This window comes from Eumetopias jubatus, unplaced genomic scaffold, assembly GCF_037043125.1.
Source record: "Eumetopias jubatus isolate StellerSeaLion01/CBP00866 unplaced genomic scaffold, mEumJub1_p1.0 scaffold_3, whole genome shotgun sequence".
Taxonomy (NCBI): Eukaryota; Metazoa; Chordata; class Mammalia; order Carnivora; family Otariidae; genus Eumetopias; species Eumetopias jubatus.
Window position 1 is genome coordinate 47,542,653 of NW_028274809.1, and position 24,819 is coordinate 47,567,471.

The window sequence follows — 24,819 nt, forward strand, 5'->3', positions numbered from 1 at the left end:
TGCAGTCTTTATAGGTGGTGTCATCTTCTTCTCAAAGTAACGGCCTAAAGGAGCAAAGGAGTTACATGTGGATCACCTTAAATTTGTGGAAGCTTGGTTTTATGCTTTGTTAGGGTGGGCCAATGGCTTTGTTCTTCATCCTAGGGGTAATCAATCTTGGTATATAGTACTTATTCCTAAGGCATAGATCCTCCAAGGTTTCGATGGAAAGACTGGGTGTTTCCAAGCTCTGTCGCTGGGTAACACTCAAACTCCAATCTCATTTCTTCTACAGTAGACAGTAGCTGAAATAACTGTTCAGCTCTTCCAAACTTCCATCTGCTGTTTTCCTTTTGGGCCCCTTGAAGTCTCACTAGAGTAGGGTCATGGTCAGGGTCAGAAAAGGATTTGAGGGGAAAACATTCCTCCCTCTCACAATGTGGCTCCTTTCTTTCCCCAATTTTTAGCCATAATGGCAGTCCCGCCATTCCAGGAAATGAGGGCCCTTTTCTGCTTGCATTCTGTCCAACAACAGGAAGTAACTTCCAGGAAAAAGGTGGTTCCCCTCTTTAGTAAGAGTCAAATTCCCTCCAGTTTCTGCCTGCTTTTACTAACTTCAGTGTTTTCAAAAAGTTTTTTTCTTCTTATTTTGTTCATCACTTACCATTATTATCTGATAAAAGCTCTCCTGCCACTACTGGAATTGGAAACCCCTTTTACATTTTAAAATGTCTGATTCTGTGATTTGTAATTGGTGTATTTTAACATTAGGTTCCTTTTGCTCTTTTTGTGTTACTTTTTCTCAAATAACTAACACTCTTAAGGAATTCAGACTTTCAGAGAGGCACCTCTTTGAGGTCATCCTTTTATCACATTATTGCTGGCTCATGTGATTAAAAAACAAAAAGTCACAGAGGGAAAATATAAAGCCCATACACAAACGTGGCACCATATGCTCAAGTTTATTGAAGAGACACAAGTTACACATTGGAAACTAAGCAGAACACTGTACCAGTTTCACTAACTCAAATCAAGTCAGCAAATGACAAATTTTAGAAGACACACGTTTTATGTCTCACCCAATGTGGGTGATCATAAGAGAAGCTAAACAAAGAAAATTACTGTGTTATTAGGTAGCAAATTAATTTGATATATATAGCTTTCAAGTTAGCTTAAGATATTTCAAAATGTTTCAAAACTAGTAGGGAATAGGTCATGTCCAGCCTGAAACAAAATGCAGAATGTACCTTTTAGGGGTAAATAACTTCATTTGTATATCCACAGCAGAATCCCTCTGTCCTACTAACCAAAATTCTAATAAATTTAAAACTCTGTTTAGATTAGGTTTACTAAATTAACAATGACTCTGAAAATTATCTAGGTTTGGTTACATTGTTATATTGCACTTGAGAACAATGACAACAAAAATCAAGGATTTGGTACCTCTCCCAAGAAGTTCATTACATATCAGAAATTATAATGAAATACAAGCATATATGCCTGGGGTTTATTGTTCAAATTAGCCTATCAACAAGTTAAAAGGGCTAGTCTCCAAAACACTGTGTATTATTTTATTTGCCATTTTTGATCCTATATTCAATTTCTGAATTTTATATTTTTTTATTTACCAAACTACCACATATACAAACTATCCAAGAGTACATACAAAATGACATTAAGATAGGTAATGGTCATACACATGTATTTCAAAAATGACTTATTCTTACCCAAGCTTGGCACTATGTTCTGCAACAAAGAAGTATCTATCAACTAATAGATTGTTTGCCTTATAAAAAGCAGCTGATCTATTATATACTGTACTTTTGCCACTTAAATCTCTCTTGGGGTCATCATTAACTATCAAAAGTCTTTCACAGCCCTCTTTTACTAATACTTTAATTTTCTTGTTATATGAAGTATTGATGGGAATTTACTATGAAGTAGTAGTTTCATAACAGGTAAAATTGTGGCACTGAAGTTTTAATTGTTTTATAATTCAGAATTATGAAGACCTATATCACAATAATAATAATAATAATAATAATTCATCACAAGAGAAAGGTAAAGGGGAAAAAAAAGAATATCCCTCGCACAAATGTTTCTCAAAATATCAATTCTGAAATAAATGCCTACATAAGAAATCGACAACAGTATCAATATTTCTTACCAATATTAAATGCTTTAAATACTATCTCACTCATATTTTTAAAAACTGATCAGATTATTAAAATTTTACACTCAAAATGGATTTTAATTCTCCATAAATCATAAACACAGTAGTATTTAAAATGTTTGAAAATTAAAACAGTTTTCATAGAACTACTGTTTGACATTTTAACCAAATACATTCACATGCTGCTTTAGGGTAAAAAGAATCCCAACATTTTCCCAAACATTTTCCTCAAAGTGTAAGCTTCCAAATAATTCTTCTACCACATTTTTGTAGAGATATACATTTTCATTTTTTAAAAGAAAATGCTTACTGCTTAAAACTACATTTCATAAAAGGGAACTTAAAACATCATGCTTCCAACAACATCCTTCAGTCTCCCATACAAGATTATACACCTTGAGAGAGAGGCCATAAAAGTTTTAGAACAGACTGTGCAAAAGCAAACAGTAACATTTTTTTTTAAAGAGTGAATTTCTATCCAACATATACTTTCAGGGATGACTACTATTAGGTGGGAAAACAGGTAGTGAAAGTTGTCAACTTAGTGACTGTTTGGTGGCAGACCCTAGGATAAAAATATTTTTTCTTAAAAAACTTTAGACTTACTGGTAATAAAAATACTTATTGCATATGACTAAGATCTTTTAAGCTACTAGTAAAATCTATACTACAAACCTATTAATTTTGAGATTCATTAAAGCTAAATACAGGGTCTTGTCATGTTCTAATGTATATAACTCACATTCCTCTGTTTTATGAATACATTCTAGCTTAGCCACTTGTGTAAGGAACTAGAACACAAGACATGGCAAGATAAATTTCAATTATTTTTAAAACATAGAAAAATATTCAATTATTTAAGGGAAATATTTATCACTGCCTAATGAGGACAGCAGTTAAAAACCTACTAAACTCTCAATTTCTAAAGCATAACACGATGTAATTGCACAAAAATAGGTATAATTAAGTCATTCCTAGACCTTGAGGAACTGTGAATAAATCACATATTCCTCTAGAAGAATCATCACCCTACAGGCATATAAAACTACAATGTGCCACCTGTGCAGTTTTTATATAAAAATCCTAAAAAAGTAATTTATGTTAATAAAACTACAAAAGTTTTAAAAGGCTCCCAATAACTTGAATTGCTTATAAAAGAACTTTTATACATTATTTTGATAGCTGAGACTGGTTTTACACATGATACCTTGCTTAAACTAAGGTAATATCCATGTGAGTAGCATCATGCTATTGTTAGAAGGACCAGGAAGCTACTTTAAGAATTTCAATTCCAAGCATTTCTCATGGGGTTGGGAGTTTGTAATTTGTAAAGATTCTTCACTGATCTTAGCCCATTCTCAGTTAAGTTTTGGAAATATAAGGAAGAATACATATATAGGAAGAAAATAAATTAATCCCAACTAAAAATTCTTGCTCTAAGAGCATACTACTAATAAGCAACTCTATCAAAGAACTACAGTCTTTTAACTTAAATGCTTTTTTTTGTATTGTAAATAGCCAGACTAAAACAATGGAATACATGGACTTTGGAAATGATTCCCAACTGCATATGGCTTTAAGCATGATGATGATTAGCGGAAATTTATCTATTACACAAAAGAGGCATTTTTGATCATAGAATTTTTAGTATAGGTTGGCTTAAAGGATTTGAAAGAGAACCTAAACATACAAATTAAAATGTAAGGAAATGGACTGTGGATTAAACAAAAATAAAAATATAATAGCACGTACCCAATTTTCATATTAAAAATACTGTATCTTTGTTATTACAAGAATTTGGATGGATCATGCTTTTTTTTTAAGTTCTACCACATAGGTAATATTACAATCCAAGTTCATGCAGTTATAAAGTTAGTAGCTTAAAAATTCAACTGTAGTGTAATGTGTATTAACAATAAGTTCCTGTACAAAAGATGTGGATCCTAAGGTCCACATATGGATTGCTTTAAAACAACAAAAGCAACAACAAACAAAATCAACATACAAAATCAGAAACAATAATTCTAGGAGGTACTATTTTATATAAAGTGGTAACTTAGGCACTACCTGTCTTATGTACATTGAAGAACCATCACTTGAAATTTTATTATTTAAATACCTAAAAACACAAGTCAGTGGGTGTGTATTACACGTACGTTTGAACTTAATTATTACAAAAAGGTTGACAAATATTGCTCTCGTTTTGTGGTTAGTACCAATGGGCACCATCAGCAGTAGAGTCTTGGAATTTTATTCCTCACGAAAGAAACTGAAACCTGCAATGAAGTCGGTAATTCTAATGGGTCAGGATGTAGCATAACTTAAAAATCACAGTTAAGTTTCTGAGTTTCCTTCACCATTTTCATGAGGTTGAAGCTGTTCCCTTTCTTGTTCTTCTTGAGGTGGCCGGACACGTTTAAAAAAGCCCATCTGTTAGTTGAAGAAAAACTAACATTACTGCCACATCAGTTAAGAAAATTAAAAGTACTAAGCGACTGTATTATCACTTAAAATTTGAGTGGCACTTGGTACAACTTTTCTCCCTTCAAATATACGGTGCTCATCATGCATCATTAAAATTTCCTTTCTTCCTTCTTTTCTATTCTTCCTTCTTTCCCTTCCTCCCTTACCCTTTTCTTCTGCTTCTCCTCCCCCACTGCTCTTCCTAAGTCCATTACTTACCCTGTACATTACAAATACCAAAACAGCCAGTAACAGCAATCCGGCTAGCACTGCTAAAATGATCACCCACACGGGCACAGGCATGGGTGCGGGCTGAATGCCCCAGGTGACATTAGTGGTAACCTGTTGGAGGAAGAAAGGTTTTGAGTTCACTGAATCACTCAACAAATGTCTGAATGCCTATTACATTTTGTTTTAATGGTATTCACATTTTCTTTTCTTGTGTATGATAATCTGTGATTATATATTTGGTACTGACAGCATGCATGTATGCACATAAAATTCCCAACAACAGGTTAACTTCAAGGTACCTCTGAAGTGATTTTTAAATAATCAAATCCAGCTTTGATGTACTGGTCCCATTTTTCATCCTCAAATTATAGATCTTTAAAATCTTTAGCTTTCACCTATTATAGTTAATTTCCAACTTTCTAACTTCGTGGGGAAAAATTCCCTAAATTCCCTCCCAGGAAATCTCTTACATAGGGATGCTAAAGTAAAAGGTCTACATTTAATAATTCTGGGGTGAGGGAATAAAATAATATTAAACTAGGTTAAAGGCCTATCAACTTTTAAATTATCAAAACAGTTAAGGTGTCATTATTTAAAATAAAATAAAAAAATATCTGTGGCATTGAAGTAAGTGCATTTATTCCATTTCCCCAAATCAATGACTTACTACTGTGGAGTTGAAGATATCCTCAATTGGAAGGTTCTTATAAGGAAATTCAATGACGTTAAAAGAAGCAGATGACTTCAAAGAGTATGAATGATTCTGGTTTTCTTTCTGTATGGAAATAACAATGAAATGATTTCCAAGATGTGAGGCCTTTTGCATATCTTGGAGAAAATGGATAGACTGGTGAATGCTGTTATCTACTTACATTCATAAAGGTCTCAGTCCACAGCAGGGACTTTACATACAGGATGGCACTCTTTCCTCTGTCTAGTCGCCCAACCTGACAGACAATCTTCAAGCACTCAGCAATTCCACAACCCTGCCAAAACAAATTCTTTACTTACAAGAAAAGGTCTTTCTATCATCTCTTCAACATATGAAAATTAGACATTTTATTTTATGTGAAGGCTAAAGAGATGATCCAGATTCTTTTGCCTTATAAGAATAATGTTTAAAATGATAGGCTAATAGTGGAGTCTATGAATGCTTTTTGTTAAAAGGGGTTGGTTTTAGGGGTGCCTGGGTGGCTTAGTAGGTTAGGTGTCTGACTCGATCTCAGCTCAGATCTTGATCTTAGGGTTGTGAGGTCAAGCCCCATGTTGGGCTCCACACTGGGCATGGAGCCTACTTAAAAAAATAAATAAAATAAAAATAAAGGGGTTGGGTTTTTTTTTATTATTATTATGTTCAGTTAGCCAACATATAGTACATCATTAGTTTTTGATGTAGTGTTCAACGATTCGTTACTTGCATAAAGGGATTGGTTTTAATGTGATTTGTTATATAAGGATAAGATCTATAATATTAAAAGATGTTATTTTTATGGCCAGAAGTCAACATTCTTCTAGAACAATCTAAGATTCTAGAAGTCAACATTCTTCTAGAAGTTACTATTCTTAGGTAAACCCAGAGCATGATGACTATAGTAGGACATAAAAATCAGATCATAATATGCCTATGGAAAAGAAAAAGAAACAGAATGAATCTTGAATAGCTAGTCCATGTCAGACCTGTAAGAATCAAGTGGCATGCTGATGGTCCTTGATACATTCAGTGTTTTTATCAGTAACTGGAAGGCAGACAAAGAAATCTGAGATGTGAGCCCTGGAACACTCTGTAGATTTAAAGGTCTGGAAATGAGGATTAAGAGGTAGCTAGTTGCGATACATGAAGAACCAAGAGAGTAGTGTCTTAGAAGTGAATGAGGAGTGTTGCACAAAGAAAGAAGTGATGAACTGTGCCAAAAGTCACTGGGAGTTAAGGTGGATGAAAACTAAGAAGACCTATGGAATCTGGTAATGTGAATCTAACGGGTGCTCGCTAATGAATATAAACACTATGCTGGATTCCCCGCTAGGTGATCGTTTGCAGATCTGTTAAATTTCAAAACCTTAAATGATAAACCACTTTATAACATTATAGTCATTACACAGGCTGACTCAATAAAAGTTGATCATAATGCTAATTATTCTTGTAATATATTTTTGTTGAGGCCTTCAGGGTTTTTCTTACAATATTGCACTAAAGGCTCCAAGATTAAAATGAGGTCAAGAAAGAGGTCAGTTAGAGTACAGCCAGAAAAATAAACTGGGAATATAAATTACTTTTATTAATAATCTACAAAGATAGATCATTTGAAGAAAATCTGGCATTAATTTGACTAGGAACAAGGGAAGTTAGAGGAGTGAATAGTATAAAAATATATGTAGTTCTTCCAAGCACAGCTGTTGTTATTTTTGAAATGTTCTTTGGCATCAATTCTATAATCACGTATTTTCAAATGTTTAAAGTGCTTGTTGTTGAAGTGGCGCTTACCAAAGTGTGAACATCTCCTTCACTAAGGGTGAGATCTCGCTTGGTGATGAGATGGTTCCGGTCACCTTGCCCAGGAACTGTGTCATTCTTTTCAGTTTGTGAATTTGAGATCTAGGGTTACAGAGAGACTGGTGGTATATAATAGTGGAAACATTTTGCATTGACATTTTGGCATAAACTGTTATATGTGATTAAAACACGGTGACTAAAAATGTGTTAGGACAAATTTACCACTTGATATATGGCGGAAAGTAAGCACAGAGTCCTTAATATGTGGAAAGTTACCTCTGCCTAGCCAGGATTTTCTTGCACAGCTAGAGGGGAGACCGATAAAACACAGGAAACAGTCTGAAATTCCACGGTGCACATCTGTGATGAGTGTCAATCATGAGTATATATCATTTCAAAAGAACCTCTTGTTCTGTTTTCTTAACTTTCTTTAGTCCAAATTAGGCAATAGCTTCTTATCCAAATATGTGTGCTAGGATGGAGAGGACTATATCCAAAAGTATAGAATTCCACAAAATGACATTTTTCTAAGTCATGGAAGTCAAAAGAGCCAGAAGTCTTTTGACTTCCATGACTTAGAAAAATGTCATAGAATTTGTGGAATTCTATACTTTTGGTATAGAAAGTCAAGAAAACAGAACAAAAGGTTCTTGTGTCAGATCTTTTTCCAAAGACAAAAATTTCAACAGCAAAACACCCCTGACACAATATCATATGTGGATAAAGCACAATGCAATGGAACCAAAGTCAAACTGGGTCACTCCATAAATACATGATTCCTTAGGACTTCTCTGAGTAAGGAATTAATCCTTACTTGTTATACAAATAAACAATGTAATCCTTAGTGTACTGGTTATGAAGAAAAATATTTTTGTAGAGTGGGTTTGTGTATTAAAATAATTGTTTTATTTGGGGCACCTGGGTGGCTTAGTTGGTTAAGCGTCTGCCTTCAGCTCAGGTCATGATCCCAGGGTCCTGGCATCGAGTCCCGCATCAGGATCCCTGCTCAGCGGAGAGACTGCTTCTCCTTCTACCCTTCCCCCCTACTCAAGATCTCTTTCTCTCTCTCTCTCTCTCTCTCTCTCTCTCTCGGGGAAGTCTGGGTGGCTCAGTCGTTAAGCATCTGCCTTCGGCTCAGGTCATGATCCCAGGGTTCTGGGATCGAGCCCCCACATCGGGCTCCCTGCTCAGCGGGAAGCCTGCTTCTCCCCCTCCCACTCACGCTGCTTGTGTTCCCTCTCCCGCTGTGTCTCTCTCTGTCAAATAAATAAATAAAATCTTTAAAAATAAATGTTTTATTTCATGCATTTCTCTCATAGATTTAGAAAGAAAAGCATTAAATAACATCATAATAAAGAGTTGCTATTAAGCACATTACCTTAATTCTCAAAGGGTTGATCTCCATATCTGAAGTGCAGTTCATTGGCCCATCAATATCATATTGAAGGATGTATAACAAAGTGTTATTGTTATATTTGTAAGGCCACTGAAGATTTAACATTGCCTTGCTGAATGAACTTGGACCGTTGTTTCTCAGCTAACGAGGAAAAGAAAATGTAAATAATTTAAGCAAAAGTCTATTCCAGAATCCTCCTCCTACATCAACTTTAGGAATCATAAGCAAAGGATCTGAATAACAGCAGAGGTTCCATAGTTACTCTGATATTATAATATGATCACATTCGTCTCTAGTATAGGGCAGTCAGTATGTGTCAGGATAAAAATATAAACAAGAGGAAAATACAAAAAAGTTTTTGATGAAAGATGGCTTAGAAAATTTTCTTAAAATTTTGATGATCTGCTACAGGCACTTTCAATTTTTAGTTAGAACTGCAAAACGTCCATATGAAAATACTCAACGATGACCTATTGCTTTTGTTCAAGTAGAACTAATTAGTTTTAGACAACAATTTGTATAAAGTGCATTCTTTAACCCCTTGAACCTACTTGTCTTAAAGAAAGGAAATTATGAATAGGGAAACAAATTCAAAGAAATCTCTGATACATCCTTAAACAATGCAGAGTTTACATAATCATTAAAGAGACTTGTTTTTTATAAGTAGCCTATCTGTTCTTCTCTGTAAAGTCTCTCTACCATGTATCAGTTAAAGCTAACAACTGCAAACCTCATAGATGTGCTGGACAACTGGCCCGACATCTTCTTCAGTCTCGGGGTTCTCCTTATGCTCCCAGTTTGGAATTGGAAGAAAGATATGATCAGGACTTGAGACTCTAAACAATGACCAAAGAAAACCTACCATGAATACCAAAAATGATATGGTCAGTTCATTTTCAAAAATACCCTGTAACCAAATGAATCAAATCAGACTAATTAAAAATATATATATTTAAAAGAAAAAAAGCCATATGTACATGTGAACATGCACATATACCTGCACAGAAACTACTCTTTATTGAATCTAATGTAACAGGTGAATTGGTAAATGAATTTGCATAAAAGTTCAACACACTTATTTTGTGCCTGCTGTTGCCACATCTGGTTTATTTCCAGAGAGTTACCAAATAAATATTTGGGGCTTTGGAATACACCTAGGACCTTATCTCTACAGAAGCTATAGCTCTAGTAAAACTACCATGATACTTGGAGGGATACTTCCCAAAAGAAGATACTGAGCCTCCTAGTTGCTTTTAAAAAGTAATTGCATTTTAAAGCAGTTTAAAACTCACAAGAATGAGACACTCAACTCAGTTATCATACTGACCCTCTTATCTCGACAGCAGCTAAGACAGCAAGGTCAACTCTGTAAGATACAACTGGGCTTACTTTGTTAAAGAGATTGGAGCTGAAAAAGAAAAAAATTATTTAGGCCTGAACTGAGCATGATCACCAACAAAGACATACAGAGGCAAATGCAGTGAAACTAAAAATGAACAAATTAAATGCAACAAAGAAAGGAAAAACTTACTAAAATAATTTTCATTAGCATTTAATTCCACGAAGACCAAATTTTACTTCTTTTACTTTTGTTTTATAAACTCAAAACTAACAATAAATTATTCTTATGCTAGAAATATTGATTTTAAAAATGGTATAATAAAAAATGAAAAACGTATTTTCCACAAAGATGTTCAATACAATTTGAAAAAAAATTAGAGGCAGGGATGCCTGGGTGGCTTAAGTGTCCAACTCTTGATTTCAGCTCAGGTCATGTTCTCATGGTAATGAGATAGAGCCCCACATTGGGCTCCATGCTCAGTGCAGAGTCTGCTTGAGATTCTCTCTCTCTCTCTTTGCCCCTCCCCCTGCTTGTCGGCGCTCTCTCTCTCTCAAAATAAATAAAATCTTAAAAAAAAATGAGAGGCAACTTAAATGTCCACCAATAAGGAAATGGTTAAACATATAGAGATGTGTTCAGGTAAAAAAAGAATCTTATTCTGTAAAAGAAACTGATACAACATATAACAAAATATTCACAAGAGTATCTATGGGTTAATTATTATTTTCTTTCTATACGTTTCTAGATTTCCATATTTTTAGGTCTTACACATTAATATTTATACAAAACAATGAATATTATTTTATTTTTAAAAACAGTACAATCAACCTTTAAAACATTGTAAGTGAAATTTTAAAAATAAAATTTAAAAAATAAAAAATAAAATAATAAAAAATGATATAATCAAGTACTGAAATTTTAGCCTATTCTATTCCATAACATTTAGAATATGTTACATAATATATTTACGACAAATAACATTTCCTCAATAGTTACTACGAACTGAAAAAAGTTGTTTCTATACCTTTGGATCTGTAAATCGAATTTCACAGAAGTATCCATCTCTGATTGCTGGTGCACACTGAAACGAAGACCAGCTAGGAGCTAGAAGGGGAGGAAAGGATAGTAATGTTAATTAAAACAATGTCTAATCAGTGAAATTTAAATTCCAATGTCCAAATAAAAAAGAGCTGTTCCAAGGGGTGCCTGGGTGGCTCAGTTGTTAAGCATCTGCCTTCGGCTCAGGTCATGATCCCAGGGTCCTGGGATCGAGCCCTGCGTCGGGCTCCCTGCTTGGCGGGAAGCCTGCTTCTCCCTCTCCCACTCCCGCTGCTTGTGTTCCCTCTCTTGCTATGTCTCTCTCTGTCAAATAAATAATAAACAAGATCTTTAAAAAAAAGTCATTCCAAAATAGGGTTTTTTTCTGAGCTTATAAAACTGAAAACACTCTAACAAAGATAATTAAATCTGATCTTCTATTGAATCTCTTTTATTTAAGATACATGGGCCAACCATAAAGGAGACTACTTAACAATTATTAACATAATTTTATCTCCTCATAATGATACCTAATATTAACTATAAAAAAATGCAAAAGTGAGTATCTGTTGATTGAATGAAGGTACAGCAATTCTGCACACTGATTTGGTGACAGGAAATTAACAACTGAACTTGTGTTAATGGAGCAGGAAGGAAGAATGAATGGGTTTAAAGAGAGAGAGAACCTGGCTACACAAGGCATGAGAGGTAGGGCTAGAACCAGAACTTCTCTCGTGTATCACAACTCCACTGACAACAATCATCCTAATTCCTGCAGGGGAAAATTGTTCTTAAAGAAAATAACTGAGCTAACAAGGTAAGAGAAAGCAGGCTTTTTGGGGATCATTTATGATACACAAAAATGAAACTTCTGGGGGACTTCATCAAACTGCCTCTCACTTTATAAAGCCTGGAGGGGGCCACCTGAAATAACTTGAAATTATCTACACTGGATGAGCTGTGAGTGAGAAGGCTAGAGAGAATGAGAACATAGAAAAATAGGTCCACTTGTTAATGAGACATTGTTAAATACATGTGGAAAAACTCAATTCAGGGTACTTTGTTCAAGTCCTCCTTCCTAAAAGACCATGCATTTAGAAATAATAATGACATTTAATGGAAAATATACCTGAAGAAATATATGCAACTTTTACTGAAACATATTTGACATATAACACGGTGTAAACTTAAGGCATAAAACATGTTGATTTGATACATTTATAAATTATAATATGATTGCCATTGTAGCTATAGTTAGCATCTCTATCATGTCACATAATTATCATTTCTATTTTATGGTGGGAATAAAAATCTGGTCTCTTAGCAAGGTTAAAGATTTTTTTTTAGATTTTTATTTACTTATTTATCTGAGGGAGAGAGAGCATGGGCGTGGGAGCAGAGAGAGAGGGACAAGCAGACCCTACACTGAGTGCAAAGCCCAACACAGAGCCCGATCTCATGACCCTGAGATCATGACCTGAGCCAAAACCACAAGAGTCAGACACTTAACTGACTGAGCCACCCAGGCGCCCCCACAAGGCTGATGATTATAATAGAATATTGTTTATATTCACTATGCTGTGCATTAGATCTCTAAGACTTATTTTACTATTAGTTGCAAGTCTGTTCCTTTAAACAATATCTAACAGGAAAGATAAATATGGACTATGTAAAGCCCATATTACCACAGATCTTCAAATTACCAAAGTCTTTGTGCTATAATTAAATTTTATAGAAAAAGTAACAAGAAAAAAAAACATAAGATGAAATATACTCCCATTTTTCCTTGACACTAAAAATTCTCCAGATACATGTTTGTTTACTTTTAGAGCATTTCAGAAGCGACCCATTAAGTGCATCTTCTCAAGCTCCTGGGCTCCCTTCTCCACCTCAAGGGGAACCTGATCCAACTAAGATGCTCTTTGATTCTATCTGGGACAACAATATAGAGTTCTAAATTCATGAGATAATTCTACCACACTTAATAATGACAGTCTTGGTATTTGTCAGAATAGCTTTAAGGATTCATTAAAGCATTAGGTAAAAATATCAGAGTTACAATTTTAGTTCTTAGTTTAACCCATGTTCTCAATCCATTTAGCAAGCTGAAGGCAGTGTAAATACCGCTTATTGAATACAGCGTAACAGCACAATCCATTATTTTATTACCTTAGTCAAAATCAAACTCTGCTAATCATTACATTCTAAATCAAAACCAACTTAAAGACACTATTCTGAAGTATCTTTTTAAAAAAATTTCTATGGAAAAATCCACAAAAAAATTGTTTTCTTAAAAAAAAAATTCCACTTAGTTAAAATATCTTACTTGAGTTCCAGCCTTCATTGGGTTTCCAAGATCACATACCACCTGGCGGGTTTGGTTTTCTGTCTTAAATGCACAGGAAAGTCTTGCTAAGGCCTTTGATAGACCAAAAAAAAAAAAAAAAGATTGAAAGGAAAATAAATTAATGACCAAAAAAAAAATACACTATAAAATTCCCAGACAATATCATGCAGTTGGATAGTTAAGTTTCTTGTTTTAAAAATATATCCATCCATTTGAGCAAATGGGGGGTGAGTATGGGAGAAGCCAGAATTGTGTACAATTGCCACATATAAATGTAAAGGTATTTCTGAAAGATCCCTGAGGATCTAGATACATAACCTTATTACCCCTAACAAATTATTTGATGGACAGGCTAAGACACTTTATCTATCTGACCTTGTTTCAGGCACTTAGCTAGCAATTCTAAAAATGTACTATCAATGCATTATGCAAAGTATTAGGCTTGAAAGGAATTATGTAAGACAGGCACTCTACGGCCTAGCAATTTAGCCTTAAGTAGAATGGGTAAGCTTGTACTACACTAAATAGGGGAGTAACTCATTAATGTTAATGAGACCTGTGAGTGCATTTTGATTTTTAAAGAGGCAGCTTGCTTACTTCACTATTGCGGACAACCCCGATGAAATCAGCCTGCGGCGGGATGGAAACGATGAGCTCAGCTTCATAGGCACCTTCTCCTTGATTCTGAGCCTTAACAATCAATGTCAGAGGATTGTCGTCCCCAATATGGATCTTCTTTTGATCACTACAAGTTAATACAAATCTAGACAATGAAAAAAAACTGCACAGGGAGAGCATGGTTGTTCAAAGAAACAAGAGAAGTACATAGCACTGACATGTTCAACAGTGTCTCAAGATATTTTAAGCCTATTTCACAGCTCAACAGAAAGCTGGAAATAGCACACTGGGTGCAAATCCAATGCTTCTCTCAGTAAAAAAAAGCATTAATGCCACTAATATATCACTACCAGTCATATCTATTACTGAAGTAATTTTATATCTGTTTGTAGGTACTTATTAATTCCCTGATTCTAAAAGCTGAATTAATCACTGTCATGATTCTCAAAATATTCTTTAAAATTTATGTATCATAAAATACTAATCATATTCCTTTAGTTAACAGGGTATCTACAATGAAATATATCTTTAAGAGGATATAATGTTACTTTGTAACACTACTCATCCTGCATGGAAATAGATCTGTCAACCCAGGCAAGTAGTGAAAACAGTGCATATTTTTCTAAAGTTCAATACTGATAGTTTTACTACTACAGAAAATCATGAATTATCCTCCAGTATAACCAGTTCACATTAAAATATACTACTGCTTTCAATAGAAAAGTGTGTTCTTCCATTTAAATTTCTTGTATACTGTTTATTGTTTGGAGCAAAACTTACCTATCTACAGAAACTTCCAATTTGGGTTTGCAGACGTTGTCTTCACCACAGTCAAGCAGAATATGGGCCTAGAAAAAAGCATTTTATTTTTTCTACATGAAAAAATACCAATATAGGACACATATGCAGTGTAAATCAATATAAATCAATGTGTATGTGGATGTATGTGAATATACATAAACACACATATATTTATATACACTTATCAATTTGTTTGCATACCCGAATGTAAAAAGTATCATGGTTGCTTTTTTTTTTTAAGATTTATTTATTTTAGAGAGAGAGAGGGCATGCACACACACGTGCAAGGGGCAGAGGGAGAGGGAGAGAAAGAATCCTCAAGCAGACTCCCCACCGAGCGCAGAGCCCAACACAGGACTCGATCCCAGGACCCTGAGATCATGACCTGAGCCGAAATCAAGAGGCAGATGCTCAACCGACTGAACCACCCAGGAGCCCCATGGCTGCTTATTTTTAAATAGGTCAGTATAGCTAGTCAAGAATGAAAAACAAGAAAAACATTCATAGGATATAATACAATTAGTTGGAACCTTTTAGTTCTATCTCAAATTAAGTTGTTATGATTCTGGAATGAAGTGTCATATAGAAGAGAAAGTACAGTCAAGAAATGAAGATTTTAAAAAAGAAGAAGAAAAGAAATGAGGATTCAGCATGAACCTGCTGCTGCTAGCTAAGTTGTGTGATCTTGGGCAAAACAAATTGCCCTTTTAGAATTTCTTGTTGCAGACTATGCCTCTGCCAACATCATGGAAATATGGCCACAGAGTGTAAAAGAATAAATAGCTATGGGTACACAGAAGCAATTCTGACAGGCACACCAAAGGGAACGGAAACTGGACAAAATGAATCCAGCATATACATAGCCATTTAGAAGGAGATGAAGGAAAAGGGACTAGAAGCACTGAAGTTAACCAATCCAGGATGGATGAAATAAGCAAAAACTTGAATTTTCTCCCCTTAGATCTGGAGGCTAGAGCAGAATGGAAAATCCAAAAGAGAGAAATAGTGGGAAGTAGAAGAGGAGGTTGGGCAGAATGTGAAAGAAGGAATCTAAAAATTTTTTAAATAAGAAAGAAGAAAAAGAGGAAGCCATTCTTGGTTTGTCTATTGTTAATATTCAAAAAGCTTCAAGCCCAGGGGCAGAAAAAAGAAGAGAGAAAATTTAAAGGTGAAAAATACTGAAAGACTTCCTCTTCCAAGTCACAAGGGATATGCAGCTACACAGAATAAAATTACACGATACAGATCTTAACTGTCAATTTAACCGGAATGAAACAACAATATACATGAATTACTTAAATGACATAGATGTAATAAATAAGCACTTGCATATGTGTACACATATACTATTTTTTACAATTAAAATGTAAATCAAAGAAAACACAGATATAAAATTTGTTTACCAAAATAGTAAAATAGTATGAAAATACACTGGCACTTTGTTTTCCTTGAACTATTTTATTGTTCTATGTGTATGAAATATGACCCTGTCTTTCTCTGCATATAACTAAGTTCTGAGTGGCTTCAAATATCTCTGACCTGAAAATTCAGATTCCTTCCTCTACTTCTTTGACTAGAAACCCAACATTTTAAAAGCAATCCCTTAGGATATTTAAAAAGATGAACTGTAAGACTTTAAAAAAATTAATGTATAAAATTAGTGATAAATGGAGATAGTCCAATACCTGTCGACTAATGTTGGCAGGAGTGAACTGGTTAAGAATGGGTTGCAAGCCTGTTGCATCAGCAGCTGTTCTGTAATCCAACCGATACTCCATAAAAACAGTAATCGGAGTGAGTTTGTCTCTAAATTCGGATTCATCCTAGAAACAGAAAAGCTTCCAATCAATAATAACATCAATCTATTGACATCAAACTATCTAGAGAAATCTGTAAGTGTACAACACAAAGCCAGCCATATTCAACCCTGATCCAATTCTACCAAAACTCTGAAAAACTAGACTTATATGAGTATCTAAAAAGATTTGTTATTCAGTGAGAACCGTTAATCAATTTTTGTTTATAACAGAATACTTGATTCATACAAAAATATGCAAGGCATGTTAATAAAACAGTCACTCCACACCTAAAATAACTAGAACATTACCAATAATGCTTAAGGTTATATGTTCCCGTCTGGTTTCTTCCCTAAGCCTTCCTTCTCACAGGTAACCACATCCTAAATTTTAAGTACAATGTTCCCTTGTTTTCAGTATTTCACTATATTGTATATTTGTCCTTAAACATATATTTTTCAGTTTGCTTTTCCTTTTTTGTTTACTTCAAAGTGAGGTCATATGTATTCTGTGATTTGCTTTCTGTTCAACACAAGATTCATCCATGGTGTTAGAAAGAGCTGAAGTTAATTTTTACTGTTGAGTAGTATCTCATCATATATTAAATCCACAATATATTTATCCATTCTCCTGTCAAAGGTTATTTGGATTGTTTTGGGCTTTTTGTTTTTGCTATTACAAAAAAACAAACAAACAATTCTACATAATGGCAAGTAGATTTCTGAGCTCTAGAAAATCATACCGTATTATTTTCCTAAGTCTTCACAACTTACACTGCCATCAGCAATGTGTAAAAATTCCATTAATTCGCATCTTCACCAATAAATAGGTATTGGCAGACTTTGTTTGAATGTAAGATGATGGTATTTGTTCATAGTTACATCTTGAAGCTTATTTATTTTTTTAAATTTTATTTTTTGTTTTACATTTTTTAATTTAAATTCAATTATTTAACATGTAGTGTATTATTAGTTTCAGAGGTAAGTTCAGTTATTCATCAGTCTTATATAATACCCAGAACTAATTACATCACATGCCCTCCCTAATGTCCATCACCCAGTTACCCCATCCCCCACCATCTCCCCTCCAGCAACCCTCAGTTTGTTTCTATGATCAATACTTTTTTTTATAATTTTTTATTATGTTAATCACCATACATTACATCATTAGTTTTTGATGTAGTGTTCCATGATTCATTGTTTGTGCATAACACCCAGTGCTCCGCGCAGAATGTGCCCTCTTTAATACCCATCACCAGGCTAACCCATTCCCTCACCCTGATCAATATTCTCTTATGGTTTGTCTCCCTCTCTGAAATTCATCTTCTTTTATTTTTCCCTCCCTTCTCCTATGATTCTGTTTTGTTTCTTAAATCCCACATGAATGAGATCATATGATAACTGTCTTTCTCTGACTTATTTCACTTAGCATAATACCCTCTAGTTCCATCCACATCATTGCAAATGGCACAAGATTTCATTTTTTTTTTTTTTTGATGCCTGAGTAGTATTCTGATATATACATAGACTTCATCTTCTTTATCTGTTCATCAGTCGACTGGCATTGGGGCTCTTTCCATAGTTTGGCTATCATGGACATTGCTGCTATAAACGTTGGGGTGCAGGTGCCCTTCAGATCACTACATTTATATCTTTGGGGTATATACCTAGTAGTGTTATTGCTGGGTCATACAGCAGCTCTATTTTCAACTTTTTGAGGAAACTCCACACTGTTTTCCAGAGTGGCTGCACCAGCTTGCATTCCCACCAACAATGTAAGAGGGTTCCCCTTTCTCTGCATCCTCGCCAAAATCTGTCATTTCCTGAGTGGTTAAATTTAGCCATTCTGACCAGCATGAGATGGTATCTCATTGTAGTTTTGATTTGTATTTCCCTTATGCCGAATGTTATTGAGCTTCTTTTAATGTGTCTATTGGCCATTTGTGTGTCTTCTTTGCAGAAATTCATGATCCAATTCATGATCATGGAATGTTTTTCCATTTCTTTGTGTCTTCTTCAATTTCTTTCATGAGTGTTCTATAGTTTACTGAATACAGATACTTTGCCTCTTTGGGTAGGCTTAGTCTTAGATATCTTATGGTTTTGGGTGCAATTGTAAATGGGATCAACTCCTTAAATTCTCTTTCTTCTGCTCATTGTTAGTGTATAGAAATGCAACTGATTTCTGTGCATTGATTTTATATCCTGTCACTTTGCTGAATTCCTATATGAGTTCTAGCAATTTTGGGATAGAGTCTTTTGGGTTTTCCACATAGAATATCATGTCATCTGCAAAGAGGGAGAGTTTGACTTCTTTGCCAATTTGGATGCCTTTTATTTCTTTTTGTTGAGGCTAGGACTTCTAGTACTATGTTGAACAGCAGTGGTGATAGTGGACATCCCTGTCATGTTCCTGACCTTGGGGGAAAAGCTATCAGTTTTTCCCCATTGGGAATGATATTCACTGTGGGCTTTTTGTATATGGCTTTTATGATATTGAGATATCTTCCCTCTATCCCTACACTGTGAAAAGAGTTAATCAGGAAAGGATGCTGTACTTTGTCAAATGCTTTTTCTGCATCTATTGAGATTATATGGTTCTTGTCCTTTCTTTTATTTATGTAGTGAATTTATTTATTTATTTATTTACATTGATTGGTTTGTGGATGCTGAACCACCCTTGTAGCCCAGGAATAAGTCCCACTTGGTTGTGGTGAATAATCGTTTTAATGTACTGTTGGATCCTATTGGCTAGTATCTTGGTGACAATTTCTGCATCCATGTTCATAAGGGATATTGGTCTGTAATTCTCCTTTTTGGTGGGGTCTTGGTCTGGTTTTGGGATCAAGGTAATGCTGGCCTCACAGAATGAGTTTGGAAGTTTTCCTTCCATTTCTATTTTTTGAAACAGCTTCAGAAGAATATGTATTAATTCTTCTTTAAATGTTTGGTAGAATCCTCCTGGGAAGCCATCTGGTCCTGGACTCCTGCTTGTTGGGAGATTTCTGATCACTGCTTCAATTTCCTTGCAGGTACAGGTCTGTTCAGGTTTTCCATTTCTTTCTGTTTCAGTTTTGATAGTTAATACATCTCTAGGAATGCATTCTATTTTTCCAGATTGCTTAATTTGTTGGCATATAGTTGCTCATAATATGTTCTTAAAATTGTATTTCTTTGGTGTTGGTTGTGATCTCTCCTCCTTCATTCATGATTATATTTGGGTCTTTTTTCGTTTTGATAAGTCTGGCTAGGGCTTGATCAATCTTATTAATTCTTTCAAAGAATCAACCCCTAGCTTCATTGATCTGTTCTACTGCTCTTTTGTTTTCTATTTCATTAATTTCTGCTCTAATACTTACTAATTCTCTTCTGCTGGGTTTAGGCTTTATTTGCTGTATTTTCTCCAGCTCCTTTAGGTGTAAGGTTAGGTTGTATATTTGAGACCTTTGTTGTTTCTTGAGAAAGGCTTGTATTGCTATATACTTGCCTCTTAGCATCCCAAGAATTTTAAACAGTTATGTTTTCATTTTCATTTATTTCCATATTTCTTTTAATTCTTCTTTAATTTCCTGGTTGACCCATTCATTCTTTGGTAGGATGCTCCTTAGCCTCCATTTATTTCAGTTCTCTCCCAATTTTCTCTTGTGATTGAGTTCAAATTTCTGTTCCTTTCTGGTCTGTTACTTTTGGGCTCTCTCTTCGCTTAAAGGATCCCCTTTAAGATTTCTTGCAGAGCTGGTTTGGTGATCACAAATTCTTTTAGTGTCTGTTTGTCCTGGAAGGTTTTTATCTCTCATTCTATTTGGAATGACAGCCTTGCCAGATAAAGTGTTCTTGGCTGCATGCTCTTCTCATTTAGCTCCTGAATATATCATGCCAGTCCTTTCTGGCCTGCCAGGTCTCTGTGGATAAGTCTGCTGCCAGTCTAATGTTTCTACCCTTGTAGGTTAAGGTTAAGGTTGTTTTTGCTCTTTGTCTCTGAGATTTGCAAGCTTCACTATTATATGTCAAGGTGCTGACCTATTTGTATTGATTTTGAGGTCGGTTCTCTGTGCTTCCTGGACTTGAATGCCTGCTTTCTTCCCCAGATTAGGCAAGTTCTCAGCTAGAATTTGCTCCAAAATACGTTCTGCCCCTCTTTCTTTCCTCTTCTTCTGGGATCCCAGTTATTCTAATATTGTCTCACTTTATGCTATCACTTATCTCTCGAATTCTTCCCTTGTTATCCAGTAGTTGTTTCTCTCTCTTTTTCTCAGCTTCTTTATTCTCCAACATTTTGTCTTCTCTATCACTAACTCTCTCTTCTGCCTCATTTATCCTAGTAGTTGGAGCCTCCATTTTTTATTGCATCTCAATAGCCTTTTTTATTTTGACTTGATTAGGTTTATTTTATTTCTCCAGAAAGGGATTCTCTAGTGTCTTCTATGCTTTTTTCAAGCCCAGCTAGTATCTTTATAATCATTATTCTGAACTCTAGGTCAGACATCTTACTTATTGTAAGATGATACTTTTTAGGTCCCTGACTGATTAGGTCCCGGACAGTTAGTATTGCCTCTTGTTCTCTTTTTTGAGTTGAGTTTTTCCTTCTTGTCATCTTGTCCAGAGAAGAATAGATGAATGAAAGAACAAAATACTAAAATGGCAATAACGACCCCAGAGCAATATACACTAAACAAATCAGAAGAGACCTGAAATTGAAAAAAAAAATTAAAAAAATAGAGTGAGAGAGGAAATATAAACAGACAGGTGAAGAGAACAGAGCAATACACTGGATCCTGTATGTATTTTGGTCTGTTTGCTAGAGAACTAGATCCCAAAATTGTAAAGAAAAACTTATATATGTACAAAAATAAAATTAAATACATTGAAAGGATAGAGTGTAACTAAAAATGAAAATTAAAAGACAAAAGAAAAGGAAAGAAAACAAGAAAGAATATAAACAGGTGAACAGAACAGAGCAATACACTATATCCTGGGTGTATTTTGGTCTGTTTGTTAGAAGAAACAGCATCCCAACATTGTAAAGAGAGAAAAACTTATATATATATATATATATATATATATATACATACAAAAGTAAAATTAAATACAGTGAAAGGATAGAATGTAACTGTAAAAATGAAAATTAGAAGACTTAAAAAAAGACTTGATAAAATAAGAAACTGGTTGCAAAGAAAAAGAAAATAATTGAAATTGAAAGACTACAGAATCATGAGAAAAAAACATGAATTCTATATACTCTTTTCCCCTAGCGCTGGAGTTTTGCAGTTTGTGTGATCTGCGTAAACTTGGTTTTAGCTCAATGTTCTTGCAGATCTTCTGGGGGAGGGACCTGTTGTGCTGATTTTCAGGTGTCTTTCCCTGAGGCGGAATTACAGCACCCTTGCCAGGGGGCCAGAATGAGTAAGTGGCTCTCGACTTCTCTATGTGGCTTTTGTTCCCTAAGGCTTTTTGCGCTGCTTTAGAGGATGAGAATGAAAACACCGCCTCCCAATCTCCAGCCCTTGAGCCAAAAGCTCGCACCCTGAACTCCTCAGTGCACCCTCAGGGAAAAACAGACAACCACCCTTGTCTTCCTGGTCTCTGTCCACCCTCTGTGCTCACCCAGCCTGTGATTGAGCATTTCCATCTCAGGCACATGACCCTGTTTGGAGTGTCCAAACCCTGCAGACTCCTGCAGCATGCACCTGCACCATTCCCCTCCACTCCTCCTGGGGAGAGAAGGGACTTTTGCTGGGGTTCTTCTGCTTGCTGGGCCCCTGCTTAGAGAGTGGTTGCCAGACCGTGCTGTGGTTGTGGTTTATGGCAACCCCGAGCTGAGAGCCCACTCCTGGGCTCACTGGTTGCAGCTGGCTTCCCCACTCCGATGCCTGGGAGCTTTGCCACACTCAGCACCCCTGGTCTTCCTGTGATTCCGAGGATCCTGAGACCACACCGCCCTGCCTAGGGTTCTACCCTGATTTGCTACCTGAACACCTTTCAGGCAGGGACATCCCTCACCAGAGAAGACTTCTAAAAGTTCTGATTTTGCACTCCGCTCCTATATCACTTTCCTGTGCTGGCTTACGGAGGCCCCTTCCCACCCCCACCCCATTTATCTTCCCATATATCGCCTTGGATTCACTTCTCCGCACCTCCTACCTTGCAGAAAGTGGTTGCTTTTCTATTTGTAGAGTTGTAGCTATTTTCTTAGATCTCCGGTTGAGTTCACAGGTGTTCAGAATGATTTGATAGCTATCTAGCTGGATTCCTGGGACCAGACAAAACTCAGGTCTCCTACTCCTCTGCCATCTTGGAAAACCTCCAGCTTGAAGCTTGTTTAAATCATGAAGAGCTATTTAATTTAATCAAAAGTTGTTCCTATATTTAAGACGTTCGTGTTTTTTCTTCAGTCTTATTCATGTGTTAAGCTATACTTCTATATTTTTGAGTTAACCCACCCTAGAATAAATCAAAATTGTTCTACTTATTTTATCTTTTTTAATAAACTGCTAGGATTTAGTTCGCTTATATTTGATTTAGTAATTTTACATCTATGTCTTTCTGAAAGACTGGCATGAAATTCTTGCTTGACTATCCCCCATCTTTCTGGGTATCATTACACTGGCTTCATAGAATTAAGGTGGACATATTTTCTATTCTTCTATCCCTTCAAAGAGCTTAATATTGGAATGTCTCGTTCTTCATGGTTTGGTAGATATCGCCTATAAAACCATCTGGGACTAGTGTTTCCTTTGGTGTAAAGTTTTTTAACTGGCAACTCAATTTTTAGAATGGTTTATATGGTTAAATGGCTTTTTCAGGTTTTCTATTTCTTCTTATGGCAGTTGTGTTATAATTTTCTAAGAATATCTTTGTTTTGTCTAAGTTTTTCTATGTCTTAGCACAAGGTTATTATAATATTCTATTACTGTTATCCCTTCTTCACCTGTAGCTATGTCCCTTTTTAATTCCTTATTTTGTGGAGTTACAATTTTTTTTGTTTTCCTTCAATTTTTTCTTGATCAATCTTTCATTTAAATTAAACAGCATTTAAGGCTATACATTTACTTTATTTTCTGCCTCTGTGACATCCCACACATTTTGATAAGCAAAATTTTCATTATGATTCACTTCTAAGTAAATTTCCATTATGATCTTTTTTGATCCGTAAGTTATTTAAAATCACAATTCCTAATTCCCAATTTATCTTTATTGTTATTGCTTTCTAAAAATTGCACCATGATCAAACAGTGTATTTTCTATGATTCCAACTTTTTGAAATTTGTTTAAACTTCCTTTGTGACCCATATATGGTCAATTTTTGTATTCTATATAAGTCTGTTAAATTCTATGTAAGTCTATTAATTATGTTGTCTTCCAAATCTCCACTGATGTTTTTGTATTCTTTATTATTATTATGTTATGTTAATCACCCTACATCGTTAGTTTTTGTATTCTTTTTAAAAGTTTTATTCTTTCTTTAAACATTTTATAAAAATTCGTATTTTGTAACTGATAATTCCAACACCTCAAGCCTTTGCAGGTTTAAAATTGTTTCTTCTGGGGCAATTACTGCTCATCCTTTCCCCAGCCACTCTGGCTCACATATTCGCATACAACTCACAAGTCAAATTTTGCCAATGTAGTTTTTTTAACTGACTGCTTCTTTTTTTGGACCCTGGAGATTTTTTTTCTGTTTTGAAAATCTAGTGATATTTAAGAAATATGTTTGTTATAATTTATTCAGTAGGATTGTTGTAGAACAGCCATTTGGAATATCCAGTTTGCCATGAGCAAAAATCCATTACTCAGGTTTGATACTTTAAAAAGTCAAATTTTCTCAAGTGTGTTCTTCAGTGTTTTCTTTTTGATTTAATACCAAAAGCTTTATACACAGTGAAACTCATTTAGATTAAAAAAATAGTAAAATGTAAAAGATAATGAAACAGAAAAGTATCTCTTACCCGCAGATATGCTATTAGTTCCTCACACTGCATTTGTCCCCCCCTTGAAATGGTCATGTTCTTAGAGTGACCTGGTGACCGGTTATGGAGAAATAGTGCTCGTCGAATTGCTCCTTTTTGCTTGAGCTTATCCAAAAGAAGCTCCACCTGGAAGTCTATACAAACCAAAGGATTTATAACTAACGTAATCTTTATGGAC

At 35.1% G+C, this 24,819-nt stretch overlaps 1 protein-coding gene across 3 annotated transcripts in view; it reads right to left on the minus strand.

Annotated features, from left to right (window-relative positions):
* Positions 1-922: 922 nt before the first annotated feature.
* The window catches only part of ITGAV (integrin subunit alpha V), a 95,102-nt gene continuing 71,205 nt past the window's right edge, over positions 923-24,819 (minus strand). For all 3 annotated transcript variants that reach the window (XM_028122404.2, XM_028122398.2, XM_088021621.1), the window contains 14 exons: positions 24,621-24,775; positions 16,565-16,702; positions 14,859-14,926; positions 14,058-14,205; positions 13,440-13,532; positions 11,100-11,179; positions 10,061-10,141; positions 9,464-9,569; positions 8,716-8,874; positions 7,329-7,439; positions 5,719-5,832; positions 5,514-5,621; positions 4,835-4,957; positions 923-4,582 (listed from right to left, as the gene is read on the minus strand). In XM_028122404.2, the coding sequence (XP_027978205.1) occupies positions 4,487-4,582; positions 4,835-4,957; positions 5,514-5,621; positions 5,719-5,832; positions 7,329-7,439; positions 8,716-8,874; positions 9,464-9,569; positions 10,061-10,141; positions 11,100-11,179; positions 13,440-13,532; positions 14,058-14,205; positions 14,859-14,926; positions 16,565-16,702; positions 24,621-24,775 (1,580 nt within the window). In that variant the 3' untranslated portion in view covers positions 923-4,486. The remainder of the gene's footprint in view (positions 4,583-4,834; positions 4,958-5,513; positions 5,622-5,718; positions 5,833-7,328; positions 7,440-8,715; positions 8,875-9,463; positions 9,570-10,060; positions 10,142-11,099; positions 11,180-13,439; positions 13,533-14,057; positions 14,206-14,858; positions 14,927-16,564; positions 16,703-24,620; positions 24,776-24,819) is intronic.